Here is an 18,001-nt window from a genome sequence, read left to right on the forward strand (position 1 = left end):
GAACAAGATTTAATGGGAATTTAGGAAAGCATGATTCATAATAACATGACAGACTTGCTTGTACCAGAAATCATGGAGTAAGAGACAGAGGTTAATATTTTCAGCACCCCATAACCATTTCAATTTCTACAATGGCTAGGGCAGGGAGTAAGTTCTTTTTCCAAGATAAAGAGCAAGCAGGAGATACTCTAACTCATTCTGTTAACACATCTTGGGAATAGTTACTCTTAAGATTAATGCCCATTGTTTAATTGACTATCAGTTATCAACAGAAACAGCATGATACAGGACTTTGACTCAGGTGGAATGCTTAATCCAATATGTCACTGAGAAATACCTAAATGCCAAGGTGGCACAGCTCGGCCCCAGCCAGTTACCATCATGGGGAGCACTGGGGAGGAGGGCTGGAAGTGTATGCAGTGAACATCCAATCTTCAATTGCAAATAAAAGACTTTCTGTGAAGCTCAGACACGTCTGGCAGTAGCTATGACTACTGACCATCTTCATTTAATATTTACTGCTAAGTCTGTTTGAATTCAGACTTAGAATTTGTTTCAGCAAAGCACATTAATGACTGCAAGGGTCCTACACTTTCTGCCAGTGGAGACAGATGAGACACCAGGAAACGCAAGAGTCCACCTCAGTTTCTGTTCCAAATGTGCTTATTCAGGATTATGTCAAACGTGCTTTTCCACAGCAGTTTCTAGAAAATCAGTCTCTGACAAGCTCCTGTGGAAACCAAAGCCAAGCCCAAAGGACAAACCTGACAGGTTTTCCAGATGCCAGCTAGGAACAAACAGATTTCTCATTGCTGTAGGATAACACTACTGTGAAGGTGATAGCTACACAAATCAACCATAATCTCAATTCTTACTAAGAAACACCTTGGAGCCTTTTTATGTGATTTGTCTTCATGTGCTCAGTTCTTCCATCATCTGAGTATCACTCTCACCTCCTTCTCCAGTCATCTGCCATACTACTTCTATTTTTTTTCCACACAAATACTTCTTTAAAAAATCTGCTTACTTTGTGAAGTTCAGAAAAAGAGGTACCAATCAGTCCTTTCTGAATGCAGCTAGGCAGGAACAGGCCTTTTCTTTCATGCCATGAGCATTTCCTGACTGGCCAAATTCCCTTCTATCTACCAAATCTTTACCTTCATTCTATTACTGGCTGAAACAGAGCTCTGTTATAATTGCATGCATGCAATTTAATAGTTCTTAGAGGAAACCAGGAAAATATTCAGCAATGTAGACTAAGGAGTAACTACTTCAGTTAGTTAAGTGCTTTTTAGATGTTGTCATATACTCATATACAACAGTATATTAATGTACCTCTTCAAACATTACAGGTAAAGTTAAGGAATATATTTTAGTAACACAGACTTTCTGAGCTACTTCAGATCCATTGTTTGCAGGGTTACTTTGCTGGTTTCTCACCCTCCTAATCAATAGGCAGCCACAAAAGGGTGAATCGTCAAGTTACTACTTCTAACAAGGAGTCATCCAGATAGCTCTGTGCTATTACTCCTAAAACTCCTCAAGTGTTCAGGATACTCATAACTCTGTGCATTCATAATGAACAGTTCAACTTCTCTGAATGTCTAAAATGTCTTGCAACACCTGGAACAAGAGTTCCAGATTAAAAAAGTAATTTTCCTTGCTTTTGAAGAAGTGATGCAACAGTGCAGAAAATAAGGGGAAGTGTAACTATTCCTACCAAACAGCAAAGCTGTTCTCCATGATTTGAAACACCTTGTGGGCTCTAAATTAGTCACCAGTGACAGAAGCCCAAAACACTTGGTTTCACCTGTATCTAACTCAGAAAAGGTACCCCTTCCATTCAGATATGGATTTAGCCAAACTGATCTATTCTTTTGCAATTCTGTGCTTGGATCAATCCAATTTGCTCTTCCTTGGTCTGACCCAGATGCCACTCCATAACCTACAGATGGTTCATTGTACTGTATCCCATCTGTTAAATAAAACACAGTAATGAGAATACATCACTCCAATATTCCTCACTTTACTTTGGTTTCCATTCTAATCCTGAACACAGCTGAAGGTCCTGGTCCTTTCAGTGGTCCATGACAAAATTGTCTAAGAGAAGACCTCTTCATTCTGCTTCTCACAGAAGATGGATACATCAGAGCTTCTATGCCCAAAAGGTGTCAGATTCAAACTTGAATGTATGGAACAGAGATCTCCCGGCTTCAGCATTCACTTTTAGCGCACATTGTTGTTTGCTGTGTTTAGCTTGTGATAAAAAGATTCATCTTTTTCTAAAGCAGCTTAGCTACAAATGGAAACACCACAGCAGTACATTCCTAAATAAAAAAATTAAATCATGTTGTTAACATATAAATGATCAAGTCTTCAAGGAGTGACAGTTCTGTTTTGAAAGACTTACTAAGTTTAGTGTACTATACTTCAACACTACAACACATACAGTGGAAACTGTTAAAATAATCCTAATAAATTTGAACTAATAACACAGAAATGTTAATAGTGTTCATGTATAAAGAAAATTATTTATATTTTACTAAAAGTTGGGATTCCTTAGGGCATATAGTTATACAAAATAAATGTAAGTTTGACACATAAATCATTGGTTATACCTGGAAGAAAAGTCTGTTCTCTGAAAAGTCAGTGCAGTGCAAGAGAATTTTTAGTTATTTTACTAAGAAAAAAAAAAATTTAAAACCCAGTTTGTCTCTTAAGATAATATCTTTATGCAGAAAGGTGGTCCTATTTTTCAGGAGAAGATGGATGATAACAACATTAGCCAGTTTTCTTAGTAAAATCTTGGCTTTCTCAAAATCAAGAGATTTTTTGCCATTGAATTCTATTAAGAAAGACTTCAATGCCTGAAATTTAGAAGAGAGAAATTTTCATGCTTTATTTAATCTAATTGGTGATTGAAACTCTTTGTTTTGCTTTTCATTTATTTTTTCTCTACTTTTTGAAGCATGAGTTACAGAATAAGAAAAGGCTAACAAATGCTCTAGAACCAATCAATGTTATGAAATTAATAATAATACAAAATGAGCATGTAAGCTTATGTAGTGTCTTTCATGTAGAAGTATCCCAAGGCACTTCGTAACAGAAACTCAATAAGGAGTGCAAAAGTGCTTTGTCAGATAGGATAAGCCAGGGGAAAAGGGGAAATTAATTAAGCATGGATTTAAATTTCTCAGCCAACATAGCATTTAGAACCTTGGTCAGAAAAGACAGTGGTTCCAATATCTGTATCCAGGGAACACAACAGACTATTTCAGTCTTTAATTCTTGAGGAATGTTCAATAGTTTTCCCACAATAATATGGATATGACTAACAGGAATGCAGTCCAATGGCTGCATTTCCAAAGAGCAATCCCTGCCTCTCTCCCTCTACTTTTACATGGACAAGTAGGTTCATAGAAGTTGATCAACTGACTTATATGCCAGTCACTTGACTCTGGAGATACCAAATACGGAATTTGGTACAGCAGAAATTACAAATACCACATTAAGGATGGGATAATGCTTTTCTGTGCTGTTTAACTCACTGTTTTAAACCAATGTATGTTTCCTTATGGAGGTAGTCCACATCTCTGACAGAGTGATCTGCTACACACTGGTTCCTAAGACAGCATGTGTTTCACAGGGTAAAATAAAGTTGCCTGGGAAAAACTATAGCAATAGATAATACATAAATCACAGCTTCCCTGATGTTGCAGAAACTTGCACATCCTCTATTTTTCAAACATTTCTCTCTTAGGAACACATGGACCATCCCTTTTTTTGGATGGCTGCCTCTTCAGATTAATGCATCCTTCTGGTGCATAAATTAGCGATGCACAGAGGAAAAAAGGAGAAGCACTAAATCTCAGGAAACTGAAGCCATACAAAAAAATGAGATTCACAGCAGAGCTGAATGAGTGACTCACCATGAATAATTTATCCAAAAAGTTAGCCTACACTTCTGTTCATGGAGTAGCTATAAGAAGCTTATAATTTCCTCAGTTTTATTATAAAACAAAACCTTAAAATATTGTAAGTCTTCGCTGTAAATAACTTCCTGTAAATATTTCATGTCCTATTTCAAGAGATTGGGCATTTTTGGTTGATCAAATAAATCACATGATGGTGTTTCTCTCCCCTAGATGGATGAACCCATAAGCACATATTTTGGATGCCTGCTAAAGCAGCTCAGTAACATGATGAAAAGTGAGTGTAGGGAATATAAACTAATTTACAAAAAAACTCTAAAGATCTTTCTGCAAAATTTTTTTCCAGTATTTACACTGAAGCTGTATTGAATTGCAATTCTGATTAATAACTCTAGGAATTTGTAGGTACCTCCAAATAGTTTCTTTCTTGAAGATTTGGTACAGAAAAATCTGCTAGTCTTTCCAGGGTTTAATCTAAGCTTTTGGATCAGCGATTAAGATTTGGTGCATGCATAGGTAGATTAAAATAGTAATGTTGAAATTTTACTAGATATTTGCAGTCTGAAATATCCTTGTGCAGTTTGTGGTTTTTGAGTGGACTGACATTCTTTGTGCAAGTTTGGGAAATACTTCCTGCTACTTCCATAAACTATGAAACCTCAACAAATACTTAAGGAAGAATGAGCCATTAGTGCACTTAGAATTTACAGGAGTGTACAGATCAGTTTTATAAAAGCCATCTAGTAAAATATATTAATAAATCTTGTAATGTTCAGATATTGAAATACTATAATACATACGACAGGAAAAAGACTGAAGATCTGAATATTCACCAGAAATTATTTTGTTGTGTGCCCTGACACAGGCTGAAAATAAAGACAACATACCAGAATCCTGCCCACTTCACATTACGTTTGATTATGCCTGCATAATTATTGCTAGCATTTTCCTTTAGTTTTTTGTATATCTAAAAAGTGAATCCACATAATTTTTTTTTTTCAGATCTATGCTTAAGCTTTACAAAATACATTTGCTTGATTTTTTGTTTTATAGAAGTAGCAGTGGTATAAATTTGTCAATATAAGAAAATAAAACTGAAAAAATAAACAGTGTAAGTTCTTACCTGAGCTCTTGAGCTATAGAGTCCACTTGAACTGTTAATAAAAGCAGGAAAGAATTAATTAGTTTACACTTGCAGACTTGTGCTTGCTGCAGCCTTGCACCTGCCTATCTGTAATGACAGAGGAGTGGCTATCAAAACACAGGTGGTTATTTCATGCTAACCACAGGATTGTAGCTACTAGTGACAAATGCTGAATGAAAGTGTAATCGTCACAGTTATTTTAGGATGCATGAGACCTGGAGTATGATGTTCAGTGAAACAATAAGGAAAATAATAAAAATAAAAGTAAAATCAAAGATCCTTGTTTTTTCCTGAAAATATAGTGCAAAATCTCTGATTTTCAGAATTTAAAATCTTTTTGGGAATTGCAAAGGCTGGTGTTCACAAATTCCTGCCGACACAGGAGTATACAGCATATTGACAAGGTCAACAGGTGTCTCTAAGGATTAGTCATATTGCAGAGGCAACTTTTGTTGTTTTCACTTCTGGGGAAAATGCTCTTGATATATTAATTGGTATAAGAGTATATGCACATATATAAAAACATGGAGAAAAAAAATTCCGTAAGTTTTAAAATTGTGTTATTAGCCTTTTGAGTGAAAGGGTATGAAACCCCTATTAACTAAACTGAAGTTTGCTATGCCAGCCAAACTCTTTTAACTCACAGTCCAAACCAATAGAGAAGACATGCCCTAATGCTGAGGTGTGAATAATAGAGAAGTTTACAAGGACTCTGTTTGGTACTTTTGAAATATATATGAATGGTATATTAATTTCAGTGATCACCAGTGATGGTTGCATCAAAGTTTTGGTATGACAATGACTATGATTTTTAGAAAGGTTTGTCTGTATTTATCTGCAGTCAGGCTGCAGTACTTCAGTGCTCTGTCTTTCCCTGAGTGATGTCTAGCACTTTTTGCCCCTTTGATCATTTGAAAATAGAGAAGTAATGCCAAACCACTCTAATTTTTCATTCTGACCATAACTTGAACATGAAGACACAATATTAACTATTCAAATTAGTGAGTTGTGACAACAAATAGAAGTAGTCTGTCTTGCACAATCCTGAGAATAAATAATTCTCATTAAAATTAGAGTGCAGAATGGGTGCTTTGTGCCTCTGAAAATAGTCATAAGCAAAAATATTCACAAGGTAGGCAAAACTTTGGCATTTAGTTTTAAGTATATCCATTTTTAATTTGTTGTCAAGAGTCACAAAAATTAAAATATGTTATGAATTAAAATAAAAAGTTCTTTTCCTGGAAGGGCTGTACTGCTAGTCAATCACGTTTTCCAGATGTAGAGATCATTAAGGGCCTGTTTATCTCTCTATATTGCATTTCCATCTGTTCCTTACAAAAAGAGGGAAATGCAACTAAGTCATAACTTTGCAAATGAAACATGAGCACTGATACTTAAAAACTCCACAAGATTCTCTTCTGCCACATACACCTGAAGCTTTTGATTAAAGAAAATTTACTTCCCAACAATTTACACAACAATTTTATAGATAATTAATGGCAATGGACAGAAAAAAAACATTCAGGTGGCTGAAAAAAAATTTTGGTATACAATTTTTTAAAACATCCATTCAATGTTGTACTCACTGTGGAAAATAATTTTGGGCTGTTTTAGTTTTGTGGGTTTTGGTTTTTTTTTTTTTTTTGGTTTTTGGGGGTTTTGGAGTTGTTGTTGCTGTTGTTTTTGTTTTGCATAATAAAAAGTGTAACCTTTATTGTCTTTGTAAAATAACTCAAAGAAAATAACACCAGTGGATTTTTTTTTGGCTTTTTTTATACCATAGCTAAAACCATTGTGCCTCTTAATGCCAGCAGTCTGTGTCCTGCCCTGATTAAAAGAAGCAGCCGTAAGGAAGCTCCAGAGTCTCTCAGTGCACATTAAGGACTGTGCACAGGAACTATGATATTTCATGGTGTTCTGGGCACAGGGTCGTGGAGTGTGCTTGCTAACTCACCCTTGGTTCCTTTGGAGCGTGTGCGCAGCTTTTTATTTTCCCCATCTGCATCCATCTGTAATATTAACACAAGGTCTTTAATTCATACCTTTTGCCATTGAGGAAAAAAACCCACTCCAATGCTTTTTTTCCACATTTCCAAAGGCTAGACAGTAATAGAAAAAAAAGAATAATCATGCCTTATTAATCTTGTCAAAGAGATAAAAAGCCATCTGTGAATATCTAGTAAATACCTAGGAGATACCTTTAATGATGCAGATTTGTTTAATAAAGTGATAGTTATGAGTGACTCTGTAAGGTTTAATGACGAGGTCTACAGGTGTTAGCTGAAGGCATAAGGTTAGGAAGAGTAATGCTGCATGAATGCTGCTTTCAGCATCCACCTCCTGAAACAAAAGGTCCCAGAAAGCTGCCGTGACTACAGGAACTCTGCATTTTCATTTTAACTGAGGCATAGCTCTATAGCTATGTTGGAACCCGCATTTCTGACAACTTTTATCCTTAAAACATCAAACCTTCTTGCTTGACAATGCATAACTACATATATACAGCTTTGAAAGTCTTCAACTCTTAATCAACTAACTACTTCTTTAAGAAGTTTTGCTTGAAGAGACAGTGAGTTACGGATTTATAGGAGATTTTTTGGGAGAATGTAGTGTCCAGATTTGTATTTTACATGAAATAAAACCAAACCCAAACAATCAAAAAGCCCAGAACCCCCAGAAGTCAGCTGATGTCATAAGTTTTCTAACTGATATAAGAGAATCCTTTCAAGATCAGCTGTCATCATTACACTTTTGGCTACATCTAAACCCAAAGTGGAAATATGCACCTTCTGGTCTTGGATGTGGCCCAGACACATAATTATAGGGGCAGGCTTTCAATCCATGGATTTTATTGAAAACCCCTGAAATTCAAGGGGATTAAGATTTCATGTTACGGTGTGGAGAACTGCAGTGACATATAGCAGATAGCACGACAGTGCAATTTTGACCGTGTCCAGGGAGGCAAACTCCTGCCTAAAAGTAACACTTTATACATAAGAAAGACTCTATCACCAGGAATTTTTCTAAGCAAAATTTTGGGAACTATGGCATTTTTCTTCAGTCTCTGAAGGAAGTTTGCTATCTGTCTTTGACTTGAATCTCAGTTTCCCTGTTTGTAAAATGGTGATAATAAATATATTGTAGACAAAGCAACTCCCATGGGCTTCTGCAGATCCATTTGCAGACACAGATTTATGAAACTGTGTTGGGTGATAGGTAGATATGGAGACCAGGAGTTGCCAGACATCTCTCCCTGAAAAATGTCACAAGATAAATACTGATGTCAATAGAAGATCCTGTCAATTATTTCACTTTTTCTTTCTGAGGATCTGCTGAACTGCCCTGAACTGAGGAATGAATGCAAAAAGTCCTGTTTGTGCCTTTTTCCATTTATAGAGTTTGAAGATCTGAGTATGCTCTATTTTTAGCTCAATATGACTCAGATTACTGAGTTGTTTCGAAGGTCTTATCTGAAAGAACATTGCAGAATATGACAAAATTGACCTGAGAAATAAAAAGAGTAAAGTCAGCCTTTCTAGGGGATAAAAAGCATTTCTCTAATTTCCTGGGGTTTATTTATTTTTATGTATGTTTGAACATTATAGGCAGATATTGGAAACAAAATGCCTATTTGAAAGAGAGAACACAAACATTTGAAAAGGGTATTCATAAACCTGAAGAAGTTTAATTCTAGAACACAGGTTAGTGATGTCTGAAATGAAAATATAAATTGATGGAAATGTACATCAAAGCCAGACAATTATACCTTTTCTCTGTTTAAATTTACATCTGATATTGATTATTAGCAGGGAAAAACATGAGGAACTTCTGTTTATGTAGTGGGGCTGATGGCAGCCTTTACTTGTTACTATCCTTAAAAGCTGGAGAACGAGTTTTTGCAATGTGACTGCAATGGTAATGGGAAACATGGCTCTGTTCTCTGATGCTGAGTTGTGATTGAAGGCACTGACCTGCCATAGACTTATAATAGGGGAGCAGGTGTGGCAATGATGGACTTTAATTTCCTTTAATAAACCTTTTATGTGCCACACTTTTACTGCCATTCTATGCTCTCCAAGGTCCTGCACATAATAGGTTCATTACTTTTGATTACTATAGTCTATTGAGACAAACAACTCCAGAACACACTATATATTATGTTCAGTTAAACCAATATAGACTATTTATCCACTGTGCATTATTTCACCTGCAACTCTACCGACAAAATTAACAACAGCTCCTGTAAGCTAAAACTATTAAAACCACTGGTACTCCTTTGTCATCATTTCATAATAAATACCACACCAATCACAGTGCTGCTCTTTTAATTATGAAACAAAAAGTGCCCACTGCTTCTACTGAACAGCAGTTACTTTGGTCTAAACAGCAGGTTGCATTGTGATGAATATTTAAAAACTGCACAAAGAGTGAAAACCAATGATAAAATCAATGCAAGTTATTTTTCAATTGATTTTCTTTCCTTGTAAAAGTTTCCCACTATGAGATATTTTTTTTATCAACTCAAACCTATCATTTATAGGACAGTTTAGCCTGGTGCATGAACATATCAAAATAATCATCATGTCTGTGTTGCACAAAAGACACCTTAACTTGCAAAATAGTCCTGTGCATTAACTTGAAATATGAAAGTACCTAAATAAAACTGAAGTCTCTAAACTGTGTCAGCAAAATGAAAACCCTTCTCTTGCTCAAAATTTAAGTGTGCTATCTTTGGAGTTTGGTAGTTCTTTTAGAGACTGCCTGATACTGATGCAAGGTGAATGAAGTGTCTCACTTCTGTTTTTCATCTACAATAGTGATAATTTTACCTTAAATTACATCAAAAGATGGTCAGCAAGAAGCATTCAAACTTTCAAATCACCCATGGAACAACAAAAGGATTAAATTCTGAGAAATTCTAGCCAACATTTTTAGAGCTACTTGTTATGAAGGTGTTAATTTGAGACATGTATTATTACTGTTGTGACTGTAAAGGTTGGATGGATTCTGGAAGGTGCTTCATGCTGTCAAAGCTGGGGGATGGTCACCCTCCCTCACACTACATATGTTGTCTTGAGTCAAGAATCCATAACGGGTAAATAGAATGGTCATGTCTGCACAAAATCCTCACACAATATCTCACTGCTAATTTTTTTAGCCATCAGGACCATGGGGATAATGAAATGTTTGCCAGGAAAATTTTATTGGGAGTTATAGCCCCATAATTTTTAAGAGCAAGATTTATAAAAAGAATGGCGAATGAATAGTGGCACTAAGTCCACATAATCTTTGTGTTTTATATATAGATTTTCTGATTTGATGGATTTTAAACTCATCTAAACATTTTCTTTTCAAATTAGTTGAAGGTAGCTAATGGACTCTAAAGGAATTAGTGGGAAATACACAGTCAGAAACACAAGGACAGAGGTGCAGCAGCTCTGCAGTCCCAAATCATTAAGCAAGTAGGCTAAGAAATAAATGCCTTCTGCTTCAGTTATACTCCATTTCTGTGATCTCAAAATTTACTGAAGATATTGATGTTGAATTATTTTCTGAAAACTTGTTCCAACAAATCCCCCAAGGTTTATGAATGCCCTCTGCCTGACTTTGTGAATTTCATTCTGATCTTTCCTCCACTTTTCCTTCAATGTTGACTGAGATTTAAGTGTAAGTCAACAACTAGATCACAGAAAACTGACGGGAGTCACTGACAATTCCCCAAATTCTGCTTGGCTGAAATGGTAATAATTTGCCATTTAACTGCTACAGTGTATTCATGTTTCTCCAGATTAATTTACTGGTGAAATAGCAGCAATCATACTTTCTGAGCAAACTATTTCAGAGTTCCTGGCTGCAGGAACCAAATGGTACTTCTTTTGTTTGTACCATCCCACTGCAGTTAACAGACTCGAGAGCAGCACCTGGAAATACTTCCCTGAGTGAGAGAATCAGGATTTGGCTCTGAGTTTGTTTTTTTGTGTGCCTGGAGTCTGTCTGTGCACATGTGCATGTACTGATGTTATAATAGGGTCCAAGAATATGACTAACAGCTGAAAATAAGGCATGTGCAATAAATTATAATAATGACAATAATAATAATAGCAACTATTTCAGTTTACTTTCACATTTTTAAATTTGAATTTCAGAAACTAAATTGACACTACTGTCTGGGTAGGATAGTTTTACAGCACATTACTGTGAAACAAACTATGGCTTAGGGAAGCCAGTGCTGCTGACATAGGTAAAACTGAAATGAATCTCCTGGAAAGAGCTCATGTAAGAGCTATGCACTTTGTAATTTCCATTGTAATCTTGTAAACACAAGCATGGCTTTCCTGGAGTGGGTTTCACACTGCTGCAGTGTCAGTCTGTTTCCTTTTGCATAACTAGCTTGAGGAATAGAAATCCTCAGTTTATCTAAAGAGTAGAAGCTTTATCATTGCACTGTGAGTTTCTGACTTAAAGCTATACCTGATTTTCAAAATTAAATTTGGGGAATCATTTCACTAGGACAAACTTTACCTAATTTTGAGAGGTCTGGAAAAAGAATAACTTCTCCCTACTCTTTTTAATTTGTGAATTACTGAAGTTAATATTGAGATAAGAACTATATCTGTCACAAGCTTAGTGAACTCAGTCAGAAGAAAAAACCTCGCTGATTTTTAAAGCACACAAATCCGTTCTCAAGCCTCCAACACAAGCCACAAACTTCAAAGCTGAAGTCAGATTCTGCTAAGGACAATGAACAGGACTGTGCTATACTGTGTCCCAAGGTGACATGACACTCTATGTACTTCTCCCTACAGTAAATTATACCCTCCAATCAAGATTTTCAGTGGTTTTGATATTCATATTTTGATATTTCATTTCACTAACTCATGTAAGATTTTATCACACAAAAAGAGAATAAAGTCATAGAGAAAAAAAAAAAAATAATGAATCTGAGAGGAAAATTTCCTATAGCCTGCCCAGAAGAGTAGATCACTATTTGTCTGTAGTGTATATGTGTGCTGACTGAGTCTTTCTCTCAGTCTACAATAACATTTTTAATATGAAGTACTAATCTCACACTGATAGTGAGAAGTACAGCGAGAGAAAGAAATGCCAAGAACACAAATAACAGCTTCTAGACAAAGGTGTGTATTTTGCTGGCCATAAAAATAATCCAAAATCCAAATACAATGTTTTTTAGAAACGTTTCTTGTAATGTGGTTAAACTTTCTTCTTTTTCTTTCTTTTTTTTTTTTTTTAAATAATTTGTTGATGACCAGAAAGGAAAAATATTTAGAAATATGTTCCTAAAGACTATCATTAAAAATATGCCCTTTTTAGTGATTTTGACTATTCCTAACCAAGGAGACATCGCATCTTTATTTTTGAAAATTTTGCTTTAATTTGCTCAATGCTGTTCCTGATTTCTCTAGGAAAAAGTTGAATGACATGGAAATAATCGGTTCAGCTCTATGAATTTCTTGGGAATTAACATAAGTACATTTACTAAATGCAAACTTTAAAGCATGTTTATAACACATATAAATCATCAATTTGGCATTTTATAGTGTGATTGAATGATGTACCCGTTTTTGAGAAGTAGATTTTTTTATATTGAATTCACTACTTGAAAATATGCAGAGACAAAATAAACCTTAGAACAGAGGCAAGCTTGAATAGCTTTGTAATGAGGATGATTTATTTTGATTCTCACTTCTGATTTCTGAGTTGTCACTGCTGTTGTATACTTCATCCATGCAACTTTGCACAACTGGCAGTGCTGAATATAAACCAAAGCCATATGTTTATGTCCTTTTGCCAAACGACTACAGCAAATAGTTCTATTATTCCCTTAGGTAACCAACATGTGCCAAGTATTTCTATTAGTCTTCTTTACCAAGGCTTTAGAGGGCAGAGTCACAGCTTCATGAAATTAAGGGGCAACTGCTAGTTTTTAAATTCAGAAAAAAATATATATAGCATACTAAGCTGAAATGAAACTCAACCCAGGCTACTTTCTGCAGGTTTTTCTTCCTAGATTATTATTTTTTCTGTAGTTCAAGGTCTTTTCACTATTTCCTGTGCTAGTATATATTAATAATTTTGTAGAAGAAAGAAAGAGTCAGTAAAAAAAAAGCTTTGATACTCTGAGATCTTTTTAAGTACACTAAAGTTTTAGACCACGTAACTGCTATATAGTTAAAAAAGTTCCAAACCAATAAACCTTATACATATATATATATAAAAATCACCAATAAGTTATGAATCAATAATTTTAAATTTAAGCAGTGCATTGTGAAATATATTCTCATTCCTGGAGTCATATAGATTCAAAGATACTGATAGTATGTACGGCTAAAAGAGTGTAATTCACAAACTCAAGAACTACAATTTCTATGTATTCATAAAATTTCTCATCTCTTCTACTGTTTAGTACTGCTATACCTGACATTTAAAGACTTTCTTAAAACAGCAGATATTATGCAAGAAAAGTAATACTAGTACAAGAGGCATGACACATGAAACCAAGTAGTATTCTACTACTAATATATAGCCATATTTCTACTCCAATTAATTTTTTGTAAATAAATTATCCCACCTTTGCGTGTTTCCAGGTGAAAATACGTGCAGATTCCAAAGGACCAAATTTGTCACACAGCCCAAGATGCCTTGCCTGATTTAACAGATAATCCTCAAATTCATTCTCTGGAAAAAAATAGACAAAGAAACAAAAACAAAAACAACAAAACAAAAAAACAGCTATACTAAATAAAACATAGATGAAACAAGATACTCTTTAAATCAAATGGGTAAATAATCCAGGTGCAATATTTTCTTCAGCGGTTTTACAAAGATAAGGTGTAGAGGCATCAGTGGTGCTTCTAAAAGTCATAAAGAATAGTTTTCTTTTTCTTTCCTTATAGTCGTTTCTTTACATCATTAATGCCTTTTGATAGCTTGTGAAATAGACCTGCTCTAAGAAAAGTTTTTCATCTTGTGTGGACAAAAATCTACCATTTCTATATGAGGAAATCCTTAGTCAAATGTTTTAATTGCATCAGAACCCCTTTGATTGAGTGGGATGGCTCAGTTCATGATGTAAAATAATTGAGAAGCATTCTGAAATATTTTAAAAGAGAAAAAAACCCCTCCATTCTATTTTTTTCTGACTTCAAATATTAAAATTTAAAGTTTGGCAGGCTGAGAATGTTCTCAGCTTAAGCCAAATTAAGGAAATCTTTGACATTTTCTCCATGCTCAATTTTTATTTCTCTCTGTGAGGGACTTTATGCTAAATCAACAGCGACAGGGAGGGAAGTAGAGCTGCAGAAGTTTACATCTGAGTGTACAACACAGAGATCCTTGTTTTCAGAAATACTGAATACCTAAACCCTCCTAACACTTAAAGTTCTAGGCACCTGCAACCTGGAAGGATCTGACAATAGGCAGTTATTAAGGGCAAGTTTTATTTAGGGGTTGCTCCTAACACTAGTGACCAAAACATTAAAGTTTTGCTATCAGTTGTGACTTCCGAGGTCTGTTTCACATGTTATCCAGTGTATTTAGTAAAATAGATCTATTCATTGAAGATATTCCAGCTATGACAAAGTTCGCAAATGAACTTTCAGAACTTTAGCTATTCTTTTAATGATATCTGATGATGCCTTTTTCAACAAAATTTTGAATGCTACATTTCTGAAATTGTAAAGGCTTATTCTAAACAGATTCTCAGGGAAGTTGGAGTTTCTTGGGTGACTAATTTCTGCTTGTGTCCCAATAGATAGGATGCTGGTTTCATCCCATCAAGTACTTTTAATTATAATCAGTGCACTTTGATCAAATAATGAAACAGGCAACAGATGTAAGATGATAAAGAAGGGAGAAAATCCAGAGCAAACATCCCAATACCAAAAGGATTTTTTAATCTTTTTTTTAAACTACATTCTACTAGAAAGAGATACTATTTATCCTCAAAGCCCCATTTTCCTGTTATTTTATTTCAACATTCATTAAAAAACCCTAAAACCACAAGTCTCAAAGCCCTCTACCTTCCTCTTCCTCTTTGTTCAAAACACAATAACCTAAAACAAAAGACCTCTGAAAATAACTAAAATGGTGAGCAAAGCTTTCTAAAGACTTAAACCTAGCAAATTTTTCTCAAAAAATACCAGCAGCTTAAGTATTTATTAACAATATATTTTTCCTTTATTTTCTCAAAGATTGACAATAAAAAACTAAATCACATAAGGGAGTAGCTGCAAACCCTTTGAGTTCCCTGATGTCAAACTCATTAGCATCCGAATAACCACACAGCAGCACATCATCTGCACAATTGCAATTTTTTACTACTTTTAATAGCGTTTCTCAAAGGGCTCATTTTCAACTTTCTTCAGTGGTTAGTTGGTTCTCTGGGGAAAAGGAGCTTCCTGACGCTCACAGCTTCCACTCAACAACCAGGCCGTTTGCTGTCAGAAGCATCAGCCCTCTGCCCTAACCCCATCTGCTGCCTCTCTCATCCTAAGGGACAGAGAGCTAAGACAGCACAGCTGAGATCCACTTGGAAAAGTGCACAAAGGACAAGGAAAAGCATACTAAACTTTCCACATTTAGCTTTACATAATAAACTAGTATATTGAAAAATCCTCTTCATAAGAAAAGGAGTTTGGACTGGGATGGGTCTGGGGGGGCAGGTTTTAAAATTTTACTGAGGAGCTACATGCAACAGCAGCAAAACACAAAAACATGCACCCTTCTGCTGTGTTTAAACACAACAGAAGTTGCTGCTGGTTAGTAAGTTTAAATGTGCTGGGTTTGATTTCTTTCACATTACAGGGTGCTGGCTACCATTCAGCTGATTCATGGGTGAGTACCCACATTTGAAGTTAGGGTGTCTCATAAAAAGTCTAATACAATGTCATGCATCTGTCATTCTGCAAATAGGGTCTGCAGGATTATGCTGTGTCATGGGATGTGACATACCCTTGGTGTGTGTCACCCCTGTGTGTCACCCCTGTCCTCACTCCAAGAAGTAAGTTAACTTCAAATATAAATGTTAGGATCTGATAGTTCCAGTAGAAAAAAAGTCTTGGTGTGGATTTCACAGGGATATCAAGGCCTTATACTGAATCTATTTAGTAAGTTTTATGAGTTATAAGATTGACAATGGGCCAAATTTTGAGGTATTGCAAGAAGTGTAGAAATCTGCAATACCAACTGGAGAAAATAAGATCTCAGCCTCAAGAGCCCAGAAGGTACACCTATCCAGGTTGTTGGTGGCTTTGATGATAAAATCATTGTTGATGGAAATGAGGCAGAGCTAACTGATTTGCTTGTCAATCAAGGTTCCTTGGTGGGGTCACTCTGCTCAGGTCCACACGTATCCTCATTTGGCCCAATCTATTCACAGCTTGCATTAACTCCTTTCTCTATTTTTAATCAAGAATTCAAAACAATTTACAGACAGTAAATTATTCTTGCACTTCAACTGTCTGTGTCTGAACAGTGTTTTTTATTCTAGAAGGTGAAGCCTGCTTGACTATAAAGCAAACTTTCACCTTTTTCAACCATCATCTCAATTCAACTAGAATAATAAAGTTTATAAAGCCACAAAGATGGAATATATGATTCGCTTGATTTGTCAGTGTAATTGTTCAGTGAAGTCACCTGGAGCCTTTGCAATTCATTCCTTGGTTTATAGCCACTTCCAGTGCAACATGATTTTGTACTGACTCTGAAGTGCCATCCTACTGAGATCCATGAGTCATACCAGGATACTGATGTGAATGACAGTTTAGGTCCTGATCCTCTACATCAGATGTTGGTGACAAATCCCTTCAAACAGCTATTTTTGTTGACCCATCGTCTGTGGGTAAAAGTCCACTCATTGAGGTCAGATTACCAGAGTTCCTGAGGATTTTAAAATGAGAAAACACATATTGTACCACCAAAAAATTATCTCAGCAGAAGTCCCAGGTTGTATTCTCTATCAGAATTTCAATACTCAAAGCTGTACTATATTTGTGAAAGATCCAAAAATCTTTTTTAAGCATAAGACATTAAATTTCCAACAGGTTAATTTGATTTTCTCTCATTTACCTCGTTGATATGCTGCAAATGTGGGAATGCATAATGGCATCAGTTTATGATTTGTTAACTCAGAATAAAAGTAATATCTAAGGAAACAAAATCCAATGCACTCACCATTATGATCCCTGAACATTTCTTGTGGTTCTACAGTGACAGTGAATTCTCTTTCCCAAGACAAAATAATGCAGCATATTTAGTATTTGAGAAAATAGCATGTGAAAGTCAGTTACCATTAAAAATAAAGATACCATTAAAAATAAAGATAACACATTATAAATAAAGATAACTCTGGACTTAAGTCAGATCTTTATCCTGCACAGTCTGAATTCTGTGACTTTACACATTAAGTTCTGCACAAGCTTCAGGGAGATCCTGAAGTAGATGTAAAATTTTCAGCTCATGAGTAACTGAATTTCATTTGGCCTACACCCTCCCTGCAAGAAATCTGCAGGACTCTACTTGGAAACATCTTTTTTTGTGCATAATTTGAGCTTCAGAAAGGAGTTTCCTTGTGGCAGAGCAGTCGTCTTTGCACTTGTTTTATTCAGTACAGAGTACACAGGAAGCAGAATTATTGCTGTTTCAACAATCACATTTTCTTTCTTAACTCTAATGCTAAACTTTATCTTATTTTTTTCTACCGTGAGATGAACAGAAGGTCACATTAACAGTGTGGACCAGCTGGTAACCCAGGCAGCTGCCCTTCTAGTACCTCTAAAAAACTCTTTTAAACAGGGCAGTAACTCCAAAGCCAAGATCATACTTCACCTAGCAGAGGAGTTTAACTTTCACCTGATTTAAGCAACTAACTATCCCTCAAAGATGCCGGAGGCTTTGCTGTAATTAA

At 35.5% G+C, this 18,001-nt stretch overlaps 1 protein-coding gene across 2 annotated transcripts in view; it reads right to left on the reverse strand.

Moving 5' to 3' along the window:
• Window positions 1–18,001, reverse strand: part of ST18 (ST18 C2H2C-type zinc finger transcription factor) — a 167,665-nt gene that overhangs the window by 59,658 nt on the left and 90,006 nt on the right. For both annotated transcript variants that reach the window (XM_041412782.1, XM_041412781.1), the window contains exons 3-5: window positions 13,667–13,773; window positions 7,031–7,085; window positions 5,056–5,086 (exon numbers count right to left, since the gene is read on the reverse strand). In XM_041412782.1, the coding sequence (XP_041268716.1) occupies window positions 5,056–5,086; window positions 7,031–7,085; window positions 13,667–13,773 (193 nt within the window). The remainder of the gene's footprint in view (window positions 1–5,055; window positions 5,087–7,030; window positions 7,086–13,666; window positions 13,774–18,001) is intronic.

Source organism: Onychostruthus taczanowskii, unplaced genomic scaffold (genome assembly GCF_017590055.1).
Source record: "Onychostruthus taczanowskii isolate IOZ18803 unplaced genomic scaffold, ASM1759005v1 scaffold4, whole genome shotgun sequence".
In the NCBI taxonomy this organism is placed as follows: Eukaryota; Metazoa; Chordata; class Aves; order Passeriformes; family Passeridae; genus Onychostruthus; species Onychostruthus taczanowskii.